Below are 17,192 nucleotides of genomic sequence, written 5' to 3' on the forward strand. Positions count from 1 at the left end.
CCTGGATTTGCTTCAGAGTATGCTGAAGATCAGTCCTTTTGGCTGCATCAGTATTTGTAAATTAAAAGTGTGCAGTTGGCGTTGAGGCCAGGTGGCACAGAGCAAGCCCCTGTGTGTTCAAAAAACTATCTTCCAGATGAAGGTGGCTGCAGGCAAACTACCTTCCGTGAGTGGTCCCTGGGGCTTGTTTGGGGATAATTATAGCTGGAACAGGCAGTTTGTGCAAAAATTGCTCATTTTCTAAGCTGGTTTGCAAGCATATACAGCTGTGTTCCAGTGTCCATGAGCATTCCCAAGCATGCTTTTATTTTCTGGATTAGGCACCTTGATGACTGAATGTAGTAAATATCTGTGACTTCCAAGTGCTTCCAGTGGCTGACTGTACATTATCTTGTTGATAAATATGGTGTGGTAGCAACTGAAAAGCAGCCAGTCAGTGGGATCAGGAATTAGTAAGTAGTTACCAGAGTGGGGTGGAAGAGTATGCAGGTAAATATTATTGAAATACATGTAACATTATAAAGTTTGACTCTAATCCTTTAGGCAACCAAGTCCAAGAAACCGATCATGCTGCCTGTCACCTTTATGGATGGGACAACAAAGACACTGTTGACAGACTCTGCAACAACTGCTAAAGAGCTCTGTAATTCTTTGGCAGACAAAATCAGCCTGAAGGACCGATTTGGCTTTTCGCTCTACATTGCACTTTTTGACAAGGTACATCTTAAGTTCTGTTCCAGAGTAGTTCTGGGAAAGAAGGGGGAGGTTCTCCTTGCTGTCACATAACTTCCAGAAGGCAGAGGGATTATTTCTACAGTGCAAGTCTCAGCATGATTTTCACAAAAAGAGTAGTCAAGCTCTGCAGCTGGGTTGTAGGAAAATCTCTCTCCTTGGAGATATTCAGACTTCAACAGGAAAATGCACAGAGGAACCTATTCAAAGATGCACCTGTTCTGAGTAGTGTGACCTTCAGAAATTTCTTTCCTCCTGCAAGCTTATGTGATGCTATTCTCTTACTCTCAGTTAAGCTTATTAGAGATGAATTTCCAGTAGAACATCCTACCTGGATTTTTATGTAAGGGAGCCAATTAAATTTAATTGGAAAGCTAGTAGTTGAAATTAAGCTTCTGAAATGAGTTAAAATCTAAGCTGCCCTGTCTGCACTGGCATTTAACCTGCTTTATTTGACCTAAAAACATATATTTCTCAGAAATTCTGTTAAAATAAAGGTGAGCATAAATGAGAGGGGTAAAGCTTCACTGGGTGATGCAAGAGCTGCAAGTCAATGAAATTCAAGTATGCCAAGTGCTGCTGTATAAGAGGATGAAGGATATTCTCACCACAGGGGTGGCCACCTCTGCCTCTAGGTGGAAAATAAAATGGTTTATACCTCTGTATTCTTCATCTTTTTTAAGGAGACATGCAGCAAGGGATGCTAAGTCTGAGAAGATATATAGTGCTTTGGGGGCTTCATGGCAGACCCCAGTAAGGAGACAGGTACATTTCTGTAGCAGGACAGGCTCTTTTATTCTGGATTTTTTCTGATGCTTAGCTAGGCTGGATACAACCCCATGTGTTTTGAAGCACAATATGAATCAACAATAGTTTAAAATGAAACCACTGGCTTTGCTGAATCATGTTGATGCTCTCCTTTCAGTCTGAATGGGAAGCTGGAGCTCAAAATGGAATGGGTCACCCAGCCATGCTGCAGGACTTGGCTGGCTAGATGACATAGAACCATTGATTATTTTGATTGTAAAGGTAGTCTAAGCGACTCAAAAATAGATCTCTCTTCCTAAAAAGGTCTGCATTTGTTCAGGTGAATGGCACATTTCTCCCTGCCCTGCCTAGGTGTCCTCTCTGGGGAGTGGCAATGACCACGTGATGGATGCTGTGTCCCAGTGCGAGCAGTATGCCAAGGAGCAGGGAGCGCAGGAGCGCAACGCACCGTGGCGGCTCTTCTTCAGGAAGGAGATCTTCACCCCCTGGCACAACCCCAGCGAGGACAATGTGGCCACCAATCTCATCTACCAACAGATCGTGCGAGGGGTGAAGTTTGGGGAGTACCGGTGTGACAAGGTGTGTGACCTCAGCAGCTCCCAGTCTGGTCCAACGAGTATCTTTGAGATGGTGAAATAGGTTACAACAAAGGGGGTGATAAATATTCCTCCCTGGACACCCATTAGCTTGGGCATTATGGTACTCACTTGGAAAACAGGAGCTTCAGCAATCATATCCTCCCAACTGGGCTTGGATGCTTCTGTGTGCTGCATGAGCACTCTTAACAATGAACATGTTAAGGCTTAATCATAGCTTTCAGTGGTCAATGCCCTGAACTTTAGATGGGCAAAAAGGTGCAAAAGGTGAAGTTCTGCCAAAGAGAAGCATCCCCAGACAATTCTGTAGTACACCCAGCCTCCACAACAGGCTTCTTGAGTGGTGCAGGATGGATGTTGCGATGACTTGGTGACAGCATTAACTTGATTTTTTTGGCTTCCACAGGAGGAAGATCTGGCAGAACTGGCTTCCCAGCAGTACTACGTGGACTATGGGTCAGAGATGGTACTGGAAAGGCTGCTAAATCTAATTCCATCGTACATTCCAGACAGAGAGATCACAGCCTCAAAAACAGTGGAAAAATGGGCTCAGCTCATTATAGCTGCACATAAAAAGGTAGGGACAATAGATCACCTGTTGAGGACCACATCATGTTTCAATAGCTTCATTTGCCTTTTAAACGTGTCAGACATCATAGCTCAGCTCTTAGCCTGGCCTGAAGCTAAAACTGTGAGAAAGGGCAGGGCTTGTACTAACCACATTCAGCTTTACCGCTGATTTTTATGCAAGATCTGGCAAAAGACATCCTGCAAAGATTTACTGTGAGATTCAATCACCATCTCTGTGGTGGCGTTCCTGTTACACGAGATTGTGGTGTTACCAGTTGTATTACAGAGGTGGTTCATGTCTATGGATAATGTCAGGGCTTTATTGTGCCAAGCACTGTATAAACCTCCCTGGCTTCAATTAGAACATTTGTGGCACTCTCACATGACAACACTTCCCATAACTCATTACCCAGTACTCACGACCACTGATGAGGGCTGATGTTCATGACATGAGGATGGGCTTTCATTTAACATCAGGAGCCAGCTTCAGATCAGGATCCCTACTATGTAAACATCTCCATGTGCATAGGGAGTCTCACCTCAACTAAACTGTCAGTGGGGACACAGGGATTCAGTTGGATCTTGCACATCCCTTGTCAGCCTGTCAGCTTTGTACAGAAGTGTCAGGTATTTAAGGATGCCCTCAATAAGGGGCTTAAGGGATGAGTGTCTGCTTCCAGCTAAAGGAATGTCAAGCTGAAAAGTAAACACTTACTTTAGAGAAACCCACAGTCAGCTGAGTCGAACCTCACTGAGATTGGTCACTCCAGAAGCTTGCCCAGCCTTCTCTAAGTCAAATTATTCCATAAAATGGGAACTGAAGGCCAGGACTTTGACCAAACTGTCACTTATTCCTGTAATAGTTTGGCCCTTAGCCACACTGAGACCTCCATTAATATTTGTTCCAAGATCTTTAATCATGGATTGATTTTCCTTGCTCTCTTCCTGGATGTAGCTGTGTTTTGCTTCATGTTGGTTGTGGTTTGCTTTTTCTGTAGGGAATTTATACTCAGAAGAGGGCAGACCCAAAAAAGGTCAAGGAAGAAGTAGTGGATTTTGCACGTTTCAAGTGGCCTTTGCTGTTTTCTCGGTTTTATGAAGCCTTCAAGTTCTCAGGTGAGTCAGTAGAGCACATCCCCAGAGCTCAAGATGCTCTAAAGCAAAAGGAAGGAGAGAAGGGGATTCCACAGACAAGAAGGGGACCATCTAGCTGGTCTTTTCTGGACACGTTATTTCTTGTTGCATCCTGATTAGCAATGGCTCAGGCTATGGGTCTGCCACTATTTCTCTCCCATAAAAAAACACAGAGCTTTTTGATAATTGAATCCTCTTTTGAAATATTTTCTGTATCCTAAGACTGTTCATGAGCTAATTGAATGTCTTGTCTTAACCCCAGGGCCAAGCCTGCCTAAAAATGATGTGATTGTAGCTGTCAACTGGACAGGGGTGTACTTTGTGGATGAACAGGAGCAGGTTCTCTTGGAGCTCTCTTTCCCAGAGATCACAGCTGTGTCAAGCAGCAGGTAATGAGGAATAGCTGGCAATCTCATCACAGATAGTCTTTTTCCAGGCTTTGCCTCTGGATGTCATTATGTTTCATGTTTATGTCTCCTATAAAAATGTATCCCAGAGGAGGAAAGCTGCAAGGGCAGAGTTTCACCCTGGCCACCATTAAAGGTGATGAGTACACTTTCACCTCCAACAATGCAGAGGATATCCGGGACCTGGTGGTGACCTTCCTTGAAGGACTAAGGAAACGATCCAAGTATGTGGTCACCCTCCAAGACAACCCAAATCCAGGCAAGTAAATAGCCCAGCTCAGAGGTAAATGTAGAGATAGATTTAATATTCCTGAGGAATTTAGGGAAAAAAAAAAAAGTTCTAACCAATGGTTGTTTTTTTTTTTGCAGTGGGAGAAGAATCTGGGTTCCTCAGCTTCCTTAAAGGAGACCTGATAGTTCTGGACCAGGACACAGGAGAGCAAGTGATGAACTCGGGGTGGGCTAATGGGTTCAATGAACGGACCAAGCAGAGAGGGGATTTCCCAACTGATTCCGTCTATGTCTTGCCTACCGTCACCATGCCTCCGTTGGAGATCGTGGTAAGCAGTCTTACGGAATTGCACAACTTGGTACAATGTCCAGGGAGGTCAAAGCCTTCCTGGAGTGCTTAGATCTGGTCCAAGTCTCCCTGAACATAAAAGGCAGAAAACAAAGTGGATGAGAGAGGTGACAAGTTGTCAAAGGCAAAAGTAATCTCAGCTTTTCTTCTGATCTTGGCACTCAGAATACCACAAACCTGTGACTTGGAATGTCCGTGTATTGTGCTAAATCCTTCCAGCTGGCCTGATTGCTTAAAGGTGCATTTGTGGTTGGAGAGAACTGCTACATTCACATGTGGAGCTGTAGTTTCCAGAGCACATTATCTTCCTTAGGAAGTGATCCACACTATGGAAATACTTGAGTACTTGTTATTCCTTGCATTAGTGACTGAGAATGGCACAGAGAAATGACAACTGCCCAGTTCTAACTGACTGTTAACAGGAATTGATGGATTATTCTTATTTTCTATGTTCTTGTTTTGTATCTGCTTCCTCTCTTTGAATACATCAGATACTAGGTAACAGAGAGCTTTTCATCCCACAGGCCCTGGTCACAATGACCCCTGACCAACGCCAAGATGTTATCAGAACCTCTCAGATGGCAGTTTCAGACAGTGAAGAAAGAGTTAAGCCATACACCTTGGAGGAATTTTCCTACGATTATTTTAGGTGATTTTTTTAAACCATTCTCAAAAATTATAGGAGTCCATCTGCAGGTAGCTTGGGAATCAGGAAAATTTTGCTACTGGGAAAGACTCTGAATACCCCATTGTGTGACTTTGTACAACTGCAACCTCTGGTTTAGGTCATGGTATTTGAGCTGCAGGTTTTCCACAGACAAGGTTTTATAAAGGATTTCTTCTCAGCAGAGGTGTAGCAATTTGAAATTTAATATCATGTGGGAGGATGTGCTCAGGCTATGTAGGCATTTTCATCTCAGCTCCAAAAATTTCAATGTGCACCACTGCTGAATGCAGCTGACCAAAGCTCCCACTTCTGTTTGGATGGGCTGGCAATCCAAACAGCCAGATCAGATCCTCTGAGATGTCTTCCCTTTGGCAGGCTTCTACTGCTAGGTGATACTCTTTCAGTGTGGCTGCCCTGACCATTCATTGCCGTCATCCTTCCTGTGGCTAGAAGCTTTTTGGGATAGGAGAGGTGATTGTGGTGTCATTAGTGGGATAGGGTCTATAAGAGACTCTTCTGAGCCATAGGAGTGTACAAGTGATTCTCTTTGAGCAGAACTGGAGCTGGATACTTGCTAAATCGTGATGTCCCTTTTTATGTCAGATTTCATTAGCCATGTGCTGTGAGTAACTGTCCTAGGTGAAACACTGGCCATAAGCTGTTCCTATTATCTTGTAATCTCTCCACCTCTTGCTTTGTGTTTGCCACCAGACCACCTCCAAAGCACACCCTCAGCCGGGTCATGATCACCAAGAGCCGTGGAAAGGACAAGCTGTGGTGTTACACCCGCGAGCCCATCAAACAGCCACTGCTGAAGAAGATCCTGGGCAGCGAGGAGCTGTCCCAAGAAGCCTGTATGGCCTTTATTGATATCCTTCCTCTGCTTGGGAGTCCCCTTGGGCAACAGGTCTGACAGGCAAAGAGCTGAACAGGCTCTTTAGGGCCCCAAGCAAAGCCCAAAGAAAGGTTTGTGGTCCCTCTTAAGGGCTGTGGGACCATGTCACAGGCTTGGAAATGGGTGTGCACCACAAATCTGTACCTTAAGCATCCTTGAAATCTGAGGTGTGTCTACTTCTTAATCAATGAGGATTCAGGGACCAGTTATTGAGTCCTGCTGGTCCACACACACTAGCACTGCTCTGTCTTGGTTCAGCTGATCTCTGCCAAGTGCACCTGCTGTGGATGGCCACAGCCCTAGTCAGTCCACATGGCCTTGGAGACAGAGTTTGATGCCTGAATATCCCTTTGCAGCCACTTCTGTAGTCATGTGTAGGATGTCTTTAACAACATCATCAACAGAGGGCCTTCACCAAATATCCCAGTTAGCTCATCCTTGACTCCTGCCTCCCACCTGTGCTGAAATATATGGGTGACTACCCATCCAAAAGGACCCGCTCAGTCAATGAGCTGACAGACCAAATATTTGAAGGTGCCTTGAAAGCTGAACCCCTCAAGGATGAAATCTACTGCCAGACCCTGAAGCAGCTCACAGACAACCACATCAAGTAAGAGCTGTTTGTTCTCCTTGGCCCAAATGCACTAGACTGTGTTGGGCAAAGCAGATCTGAAGTGTCTGTGCCACAAGTGATTTGTTCCTCCTGGGTCTCTTCTTGTGCAGATACAGTGAAGAGAAAGGCTGGGAGCTGTTGTGGTTGTGTACAGGCCTTTTCCCTCCGAGTAACATCCTCCTGCCCCACGTCCAGAGGTTCCTGCAATCCCGGAAACATCACCCCTTGGCAGCAGACTGCATCCAGAGACTCCAGAAAGCCTTGAGGTATGGCAGTGAAAGACCTCCTAGTCCTGACTGTACCACAACATCCAAATATGTGTGAAAAAATACAACTGGGAGATATTTTGGTGTCTGGGGACACAGTGAAAGCTCACAGCCTCCCTCTATTTCACCAAACTGATTGAAAGGGACATTGGGTTGCTGATAAGCAGTGAAGAAAAATAGGAATTAATCAACTTCATCCAGGTCCATTTCAGAAATTTACTTATTTTTTGGAGGAAAAGTAATATTAAGAAAGTAGCTGAAGTTACTCAAAAAGGATATGCATTAAAAAGGGAAGATTTTAAGAAAGGATTCTTGCTATGATGATGCTGTGACACTTGCCACCTCCTGTTTTGCAGGAATGGATCCAGAAAATACCCACCCCATCTGGTAGAAGTAGAAGCCATTCAACACAAAACAACCCAAATTTTCCACAAGGTTTACTTCCCTGATGACACCGATGAGGTAAATGGGGGAGAAGGAAATTCTTTTCTTTCAGAATGGCTGTCAATTTTCTTATTCTCAAAAATCTCAGAAATGGCTAATATTGGTTCTGATTCAGAAAAGCTCAGCCTTTCCAGAAGCCTCTGGGCCAAAGCATAACAAGGAAAATCCATCCTTGTCTACTCAGATTTGTTGCAAGTTGTGTTTTTCAATATATGGGTTCTTTGCTGGTGTTCACTGGAGGCTTTAGAGAATGACTGCAGAAAGAGGGAAACTGGATGGGGTGATCCGTTCACTCACAGCAGCTCACAGGCCTTGGCTCTCAGTTATTTGGAGTATAACCAACAGATATTGTCCACCCAACAATACCCAAAGGGGTACCATGATGGGCCCCCCTGGGAAGTGGGCAGGCTAGAGCAGGACTGGCAAGTAGGTGACTGAAATTATCCCCTCTGACCTGAGATGACACAGAAATGATACCTGCACTCTCACTAAGCATCTTACATGCTGGTAGGGCAGCTAGTCATATTGATGCCAGAGCAGATAGGCATGTCCTAGCAGCTACTGCTGTCTCACCTACTGATTAGTCTTCCTGGGAGGCTCACATCTCTCTCTTCCCTCATACCCCTGGTTACAACTAAATTTCTGTATTTCCCAGTGGGTTTATTTGTAAAACAGTCCGCACCCATGGAAGGAAAAGGATGATTCCTCTGCAGCAGCTGAGAGTGTTGCAGAGGAATCATCCTTTGTTTATCTGTAATGGAGAGCTGAGGAAACTCTTGGGGTTTCTCATCACTTTGAATATTTTTTCCTACATGACCAGCATTGAGCATGACACTACTTAATACACATGCCTCTGTGTGATAGCCAGTAGGAGGAGGATGTGGGGATTTCTACACTTGTATGGGTTTGCTGTGATCCATTTGACCATGGAAGTCACCAGGTGGACTGGAAGAGTAGCATCATTCCAGTACAACATGCATCTGCACTGACGTGGTGCTGAGCATTAGCAGCACTGAACCCCAGATCAGACTCTTGTGGGATGTGGAACGTGGGTCCTGGTAGTTTGGTGGTTCAGTTGTGCATGTGGTGGTCAGAAGCTTAAGTTCCTTAAACTGCTGTGAGCTGAATCTCATTAAGTGGGCAGAGCAAAACTGAGGCAATGTAAATGCTGAGCACAGCTCAAAAGGCAAAACCTGAATTGGGATGTGCAAACAAATGGGACAGACCTTTAAACATCCCATGCTTTAGATATCCATAAAACAGGAATCATTTTCCCTCTATTCAGCTATCTAGAAACGAGGTATCTGGCTTAGACCTAGTCTAAGCCAGGCATCTGACTTCCTCATCATCGCTGGAGAGACAGGACAATTCAGCCTGGAGATCTCTCACTCTGTCTTTCCCACCCCTCTTCTCTCAAGCAAATAGTTCTGGCACTTTGCTGTTAGATCAGAAAAATCCCTTGCATTGCCAGGAGACCTCTGGATAAGCCAGCACAGGATATAGATACAGCATCACAAAGCACAATGGTACAGTAGTAGCATGACAGAGCTTCTGCAGGTGTCCCTCCAATGCCCAGAGCTCCAGTTCACAGTATCACTGGTGGGCATCTAAACCCCTCTGTGCATGTGCACCTGGAGCTCCTCAAAGAAAGCAAAAAGTGAAATGAACTTTTAGATAGCAGTGGTGATCTTCCTCTCTTTGTAGGCATTTGAGGTGGAATCCAGCACGAAAGCCAAGGACTTCTGCCAGAACATCTCCAACAGGCTGCTCCTGAAGTCCTCTGAGGGCTTCAGCCTCTTTGTCAAAATCTCCGACAAGGTGAGTGACCCACCCAGAGTTAGCCCAGAGGTACCCAGGATAACCCACTTGGCAGTAGGTACAGAGGGCTGGAGCCAGAGCCATGTGGTGAGAAGCATTTCTCTACAAGCTGTGTGACATTCCTAAAATCAGATCTGACCTGATGCAGGTGAGGTTTGCAGTCCCACAGCCCTGACTTACAGCAGTCACCTCAAAGGACTTAAAGCACAGACAGGTAAAGCTCTCCTAGCCTATTGCTGAGTTGGGTTTATAAGAAAGGACTAAGTAAGAAAAATGTGCAGCTTAGAGCTGCCTCTGGCAACTGGGAGAAATCTATGGAGATAGTCATCAGGAAGGGAAAGGAAGGGTTGTGGTGAAACAAGTCGCAATAAGGAGTAATGGGTGAAATTAGAGACAGAGCCTGAAGCAAGGTGCTGGCATTGGCTTTCTCACATCAGCAGTTTATTACACATCAGTGTAAGAAGTACAAAGCAGTGAGCAACAACTACAGGAGATGGGCTGGGCAATGGCCAACCCTGCCTGTGGAGTCCTGCCACTTGTTTGAGGCACCACTATATAAGGAAATAAAGCTGTTAGAGAGGGCTGTGACAATGGTGAAGGTCCTTGAGGGGAAGGCATGTGAGGAGCAGCTGAGGCAACTTGCCTTGTTCAGGCTGAAGAAGAGGAGACTGAGATGAGACCTCATTGCAGTCTGCAACTTCCTCATGAGGGGAAGAGAAGGGGAAGACACTGATCTCTTCTCTGGGGTGATCAGTGATGGATCACTGGTCAAAGGAATGGCGTGAAGCTGTGTCAGGGAACATATAGGTTGTATACTAGGAAAAGGTTCTTCACACAAAGGGTGGTTTGGCACTGGACCAGGCTCCCCAGGGAGGTGGTCATGGCACCAAGCCTGACAGAGTTCAAGGAGTATTTGTACAATACTCTCTGGCACATGGTATGATTCTTAAAGATATCCTGTGCAGGGCCAGAAGATGGACTTTGATGATCTTTCTGGGTCCCTTCCAACTCAGGATATTCTGTGATTCTATTGTATGACTCACTTGCCCAGCCTTCGTGACTATGTGCTGTGTCCCCCAGGTCATCAGTGTGCCGGAGGGAGATTTCTTCTTTGACTTTGTGAGACACCTGACAGACTGGATAAAGAAAGCAAGACCAGCAAAAGATGGTAATGATAACTTTTTTTCCAGTATGGGTCACACACAGCCTTCCTACTGCCCTCCATCCCTTTCAAACAAGATTGACCACTTTGTCTGCCATGAGCATTGGAACAGGCTGTTCACAGAAGTGGTGCAATCACTGTCCTCTAGTGTTCAAAAAATGGAGGTGTGGTGCTTAGGGACGTGGCTTAGAGATGCTCCTGGCAGTGTTAGGTTAATGATTGGACTTAATCTTATAGGTCTTTTCCAACCTCAGTGATTCTGTGATCCTGTGATCTGTTTGGCCACACTGATGGGAGTGGTGCTCTCTGCACCATCCCTGGGGACATCACTTGGGACGTGATCCATCCAGGAGCAGCAAAACCTCTGTTCCAAGGCTCTTCCTGGCCCCTGTGAGAAGCACCTGCTGGAGGCCATCTCTCCAGGAAGTGCCTGCAGGAAGGTTTCAGAGGTGGGATTCATCTCACCTCACTGACCACATCCAAAGTGGAACTGGGTGCAGCTCTGCAGAATTTACCACTGGCTGCAGGGCACAGGCGCCTCCACAACTCCTCTGTCCTGTGTTAGCCATGGGTACTGTCAATGAAGTACAGTTGTGCAAGGGAACCCAGACACTTTTCCCACCCTATTAAAGCTTTGCGTGGCAGTGATGTAGTTTTTTCTGCAAAGTCTGAGCCCAGCTGGCCTTGTGAATGCCCCTGTCCCTGCAGGCTGTGATGGCACATGGGCACTGCTGGATGCAGACACTGATTGCCAGCTGATACTCACACCAGCTGTTATGTTTGCTTCACTTGCACAGGTATAGTGCCTTCCCTCACCTACCAAGTGTTCTTCATGAAAAAACTGTGGACCAACACAACGCCTGGAAAAGACTCGATGGCAGACTCAATCTTCCACTATTACCAGGTGCGCCAGGACTCTGCAGTCGCAGTGGAGGTTTGGGAGGGATTAGGAGTAGGTTGCAAAGTCTTCTCTATCTGCAGATGTTCCCAGGGAACAGCCTCTTAGCCAGGGGCTGGATACCTCCACAAACTCCATTTAACGTGTGAGGGTGAAGGTCCACAGACATCCTCTCTATCTTTCTGCTGTTCTTTCCTCCGTGCAGGAGTTACCAAAGTACCTGCGTGGCTACCACAAGTGCTCACGGGAAGAGGTCCTGCAGCTGGCAGCTCTCATCTACCGGGTCAAGTTTGAGGATGACAAGTCCTATTTCCCCAGCATCCCCAAACTCCTGAAGGAGCTGGTGCCTCAGGACCTCATCCGGCAACTCTCTCCAGATGACTGGAAAAGGGTAAGCCAGCAGCTTGATTCGTAGACCAGGCCTGGCTGGGAGAAGCCCAGTCTCTCAGGTGACTTGTCTGACATTCAGTGTGGAAGTTGGACTGCCAAAATCAGTGACACCTGGTCCTTCTGGAGCCTTACCAGAGCTCCAGCTTCCCTGGCACCTCTGAGAGGAGAGATTGTACATGCATGTTCACATACACATGCCTTGCCCCGGGTTTTCTTTGTCCTGAGACTGTGGCTGTACTGGGGGATGCAAAGCCAGATGGAAACATGCTAAGAGATGGTCTCATGAAGAGATGGTCTGCCATTTAATGTAGACCACTGAGAAAAGGGGTAATTCTTCCTGCTCTACACAGGGAGAGCTGTGGCACAGGTGCAAATAGGTCTAACCCTAAAATATTAGAGGTGTCTCACTGCCAAGAAATAGTCCAATAAGTGCTTTCTGTTTCCTATCTGATATCAGGATCTCTGGGCTGAAGGTCTCTCAGTCTCCTCTGCTGCATAAATTGGATAATCGCAATTTATAATCTCTTTAATGGAGCCAGCAGCTCAGCTTATCTAAAAAGGACCTGCCGTGGTTCCAGGCCCTGCTCCGGTGACCAGCCTGCACATTTTTGAGGTGTTACTGGAACAGAGGCTAGAACCAAACATCAAGGTCAGGTTGGGCAGGACCCAGAGCAAGCTGCTCTAGTGGAAGGCAGCGCTATCCACTGCCGGAGAGTTGGACCTGATGACCTTTCAAAGATCCCTTCCAACACAAACTCTTCTATGAGTCTATCATTGAGGAACTGATGCTCCTTCCGTGCAAACATCCCTGGTGCCAGGTACTGCAAACCCTCCATCTCTGTTGTGTTCTCTGTTGCAGTCCATCGTGGCATACTACAACAAACACGCAGGCAAAACGAGAGAAGAAGCCAAGCTTGCCTTTCTAAAGATTATCTTCAAGTGGCCTACATTTGGATCAGCATTCTTTGAAGTGAAGGTACCTGCCCTGAAGTTTCTCTGGCAGCTCTTAGCCAAGATCAGGAGCCCTGTACCACAGAGGGGTTCCCGATCTGAACCAGACTGGGACAATCCTGATGAAACAGGGGAAAATGTAATATTCCTAATCAGTAAAGGGCAAATACACTCGTTCATTGCTGCTCTGCCTCTTTACACAGACAGAAGCATTGTAGAGCTTCAGCATGTCTCAGTCATTGGGGCTGTTCCCACAGCTGTGCTGCTCAACACACAAGAGCTCTTCTCTGTTTTACCAAGGCAAACGGGAATCTGTGATTTTCCAACCTGTGTCTCTACCCACCACAAACCAAATCCAGACCATCCACCATGGCACTACAGTTCCATCAAGGACAGTAGAAGCCAGTGCTGTCAGGAGAAAACGGAGAGAGGAAACAGGAGGGGGTCTGATTTTGCTTGACACGTCCCCTAACGAGTTCATCTCTTTTCCAACAGCAAACTACAGAGCCAAATTATCCAGAAATCCTTCTAATTGCCATCAATAAGCATGGAGTCAGCCTCATTGATCCCAAAACCAAGGTAAGCAAAACTTGGGTATTCACCAGATGCTGCTGAGCCCAGTCCCCAAGCTCTCACAGAAGACATCCTAAAGAGCGTGTTGTTCAGTACTTAGTGAGTTCTCTTAAAGTCAGGTTAGAAAGGCTGGATAGACAGAAAACTTTCTGGAGGCAGAAATTCACTGTTGCACAGAGCCAGCCCAGACTTTTGCAACAAAATCTGGATTGGGAGCATCAAGTATTAGGGCTCTGTACCTGGAGGGTGCACACGCTCCTTCCTTAATCCTTTCACAGGCAATAGGACAGGAGTTAGAGTAAATGAGATCCCACTAGTTACTTCCACCACCTGCATGGTCATTCCAGTGTAGCAGTCCTTCCCAAGCTCTGGAGGATCTGGAGTCTTGATCTCACTGCCACTCCCATGAGTCTCATCACAGTAGAAATCCTTGGCCTGCTGTGATGGAAAGTGAGCAGGGGCAATGAGAAGTGTCCACAGCCCCTCATGGAAGTTGAGGCTCTCTTGCGTGTTGAGTGTCAGTTTTGTGTTCCCCCCAGGATATTCTCGTCACTCACCCCTTCACCAAGATCTCCAACTGGAGCAGTGGCAACACGTATTTCCACATAACCATTGGCAACTTGGTGAGAGGAAGCAAGCTGCTCTGTGAGACCTCCCTGGTAAGAAGCATTAAAGATTAGACCAAATCCTGACTTTGGATTTGGCAGCAAATTGTGTCTCAGGAATTCTCTGGGCTGAAAGTGGTCTCTCCTCGGAAGACCCGCTGATATAGTTTTTTTCTTCTGAATTTCCCATGGCTCTGCTCAATGAATCAGGGCTCTCACTTGGTCCATCATCCAACTAACAATCAAGCCTAAGGTGCTTGGAATGTTGCTGTGTCAGGAGCATGAGGGACTGCTCTCTGTAACTGGACTGAAAAACACTTTAAAGCTGATATGGGCTCAAGAGGTACTCCTGAGCCCTTTAACCACTATCATTTACCCAGCTTGTCCCTAGTAACAATCACAGCAATAAACTTTCTCCTAGACTATCTTAAACCCAAAGCACAAAGGATAAAAATTTCTTTTGGATTGTTACTAATCTGAGGCATTCGATATTTTGCTGGCCATTTGAAAATTTATGTGCTATCCAAAGCTCCCTATGTCCTCAGCCTCAGCAGGATCCTGGGACAGGGAGCTCCTCCATCTCAAAGTTGCAAATTATGTTTGGACAGTGTTCCTTGTGGTGGGGACATTTCACCCAAGGAAAAGGGTGGAATACGTCAAAATGGACCTGAAAATTTGCAAGGCAAGAACTGGTAGCCAGTGTGTTCAGGAGGCTCAAGCCAGAGACTGTAAGCTGTGCTCTAGAGACCAGTAACATCTTCCCTCTCCTCCTCAGGGGTACAAGATGGATGATCTTTTGACCTCGTACATCAGCCAGATGCTAACAGCCATGAGCAAACAGAGGAGCGCAAAGGGTAGCAAGTGAACTGCAAGAAGCCACTGGCACGTGGTCATGGGGCTAATTCACCAGCTGAGGGCTGTGGGATACCCATGCAGCTGGGCGAGAAACTTTGCCTCCCAGATGTGGAAGATGAGCCGAACACCATCAGAGAGTTCAATGGACTCTGACCTTGAGGGCTCCAATCCCACCTCCCCTTCCAGCGAAGATGACTATCTTTGACTTCCTACTCACCTTCCTCACCCTGCATCCCAACTCAATCCTACACCTCAAAGATTTCCAGGGGACACCACTGCTCTCAGAGAGTGACCAAGGCGAAGACACTCCAGCAGGAGGTCACAAAGGCTCTTGGATGAGGATTTTTGTGTGTGTGTGTGTCTGTGTGTGTGTGTGTGTGTGGCTTGCTTTGTTTTCATTTGTTGTTTTTTTTCTTAAATATGAGAGCTGTTAGGATGCAAACAGGTTTTTGGTGAAGTTTCTGGGAATTTCAGGTTTGAAGAGGAATAAGAGACCCCTGACCCATGCTGGAAAGATGTCCAGTGAACACTGCAGGGCTTGTTTTTTAGTCATTACAAAAGAATACACTGTGTTCTTAAGATGTACAGAAAGAAAAAGCAGGCAGGGAGGAGCACATTTTAACTAGGAATCAGCATAAATAAACTACTGATCGAACAGGCTAGTGTACTTAAGTTCTATCCATGCAATGCTGGAAATATTTAAAGAACAAATTTTAAAGTTTTGTTTCTTCTTCTATTTATTTTTTAAAATATTAAAAAGGAAAAAAAAAATCCTGTATTTCGTGCCGGTATCTGGATGCTGACCTGCAGAACAGTCCCTTGCCCAGAGACTCCCCAAGAGCCATGACTGCCAGAGGCTGAGTAAGGCACATCTTTCTCAACCAAAGGGTTCAGCTGGAAGAGATAAGCTTGGAAAATTAATTATCTCCTTTTGCTCCCTGTGTCCAGAAAAATTAACCTTGACTTTTGCTGCAAACTTCAGTATGGATATAGGGGTTTTGAACACCCCATGCTTGGAAGACTGAAGCCGAGCCTATGTTGGGCTGTAATTCAAACTTTAACTTGGCCATCGGGTTTAAACCAGCTGATGATTTTCTTGTGATTTTTGTGTTTCTGTGTAAAGCAGCTCTTCATGAGTCCTAGCTGGACCTGAACCACTCATAGCAAAGGCAGACCCTTGATTTTGGTGGTATTTTCTCCATCTTTGGTTGGCTGTACTCATCTGCTGGCTGTTTGTCTCATCTGCCGCCCAATGCCACACAGTGCAGACCAGCCTACTTTGGAGCAGAGATGGGACCTGCTGGCAGAGAGGAGGCTGAAACCATATTGTGTCTGGGAGAACGCAGGGAGAGAAGCCTAGGGGTGCCTTTCCAAAATCCAGGCTTCGAAGGAAGACATTGCTGGGTGTGGGGTATCAAGAGAGGGGACAATTGTACATTAAGATCTGGTGTTGGTGTAACCCACACTGAGTGGATCTCAGTGGATGTTGAAGCCACTCTTGGTCCTGTGCATTCGGCTGGGTTTGACTGCTTTTGTACAAGTCCATATTGTGGGGTGTCATGTGCTGCTCTGTTAAGCTCAGCTGAGCTCAGGTCTCCAACACCATGGTGTGCCAGGCAGAATTGGCAGCGCTGCCTACCAGACCTCAAGGACTGTGACATTCAAGTGGGATGCAGCAGTGACTTATGACTTTGCTTGCTCCATCAAAGCAAATGAGAGGCTGCACGGAGACATCCACCAGCCAGACAGGGCTCCTAGGAGAATCCCCTTCCTCCATCATCCCCAACCCAAAGCACTCTGGTGATGGGAGCATGGTTACACCAAGGCTACATTGGCAGCCCAGCTGCCTTCTCACCATCCATCTCTGATATTTCTCTCCCTTCCCCAGCTGCCATGATCCAGCTGTCCCAGGGATCCCACTTGTCCTTAGACACATGTCTATCATCACCACACCATCACTGCTTTTTCTGAGTCTCCAGCCATCCCTGCCACCCATTGCACACTCAGCAGACGATGCAGCACAGCAGTGTTTTCCAGAGCTGTCCTGGGTCATCTTTCCCCGGCCACCACCCTCATCCCTCCACTTACAGCTCTGTTGGCATCCCATGCACCCCATAATTTTGGGCAGGGCTGGGACTCTGTGTGTGTACCTGTGTGTCTTATGTATTAGCATCTGCTGGCCTCTTTGTATTCACACCAACGATGTAACATGAAAAAACGTGTCCAAGTGAAATACTCCAATTAAAAAGCATCAAGTGGCTTGTGGGA

General features: G+C 46.4%; 1 protein-coding gene across 1 annotated transcript in view; it reads left to right on the forward strand.

Annotated features, from left to right (window-relative positions):
* The window catches only part of MYO7A (myosin VIIA), a 62,677-nt gene extending 45,494 nt beyond the window's left edge, over window positions 1–17,183 (forward strand). The window contains exons 29-48 of the mRNA XM_059840295.1: window positions 544–717; window positions 1,852–2,079; window positions 2,503–2,673; window positions 3,665–3,782; window positions 4,063–4,189; window positions 4,297–4,466; window positions 4,577–4,767; window positions 5,312–5,436; window positions 6,166–6,323; window positions 6,806–6,959; window positions 7,073–7,228; window positions 7,585–7,690; window positions 9,377–9,490; window positions 10,571–10,658; window positions 11,450–11,556; window positions 11,756–11,941; window positions 12,800–12,916; window positions 13,387–13,470; window positions 14,004–14,123; window positions 14,845–17,183. Coding sequence (XP_059696278.1) covers window positions 544–717; window positions 1,852–2,079; window positions 2,503–2,673; window positions 3,665–3,782; window positions 4,063–4,189; window positions 4,297–4,466; window positions 4,577–4,767; window positions 5,312–5,436; window positions 6,166–6,323; window positions 6,806–6,959; window positions 7,073–7,228; window positions 7,585–7,690; window positions 9,377–9,490; window positions 10,571–10,658; window positions 11,450–11,556; window positions 11,756–11,941; window positions 12,800–12,916; window positions 13,387–13,470; window positions 14,004–14,123; window positions 14,845–14,934 — 2,784 coding nt within the window. The 3' untranslated portion in view covers window positions 14,935–17,183. The remainder of the gene's footprint in view (window positions 1–543; window positions 718–1,851; window positions 2,080–2,502; window positions 2,674–3,664; window positions 3,783–4,062; window positions 4,190–4,296; window positions 4,467–4,576; window positions 4,768–5,311; window positions 5,437–6,165; window positions 6,324–6,805; window positions 6,960–7,072; window positions 7,229–7,584; window positions 7,691–9,376; window positions 9,491–10,570; window positions 10,659–11,449; window positions 11,557–11,755; window positions 11,942–12,799; window positions 12,917–13,386; window positions 13,471–14,003; window positions 14,124–14,844) is intronic.
* Window positions 17,184–17,192: the final 9 nt, after the last annotated feature.

Source organism: Haemorhous mexicanus, chromosome 2 (assembly GCF_027477595.1).
Source record: "Haemorhous mexicanus isolate bHaeMex1 chromosome 2, bHaeMex1.pri, whole genome shotgun sequence".
NCBI lineage: Eukaryota > Metazoa > Chordata > Aves > Passeriformes > Fringillidae > Haemorhous > Haemorhous mexicanus.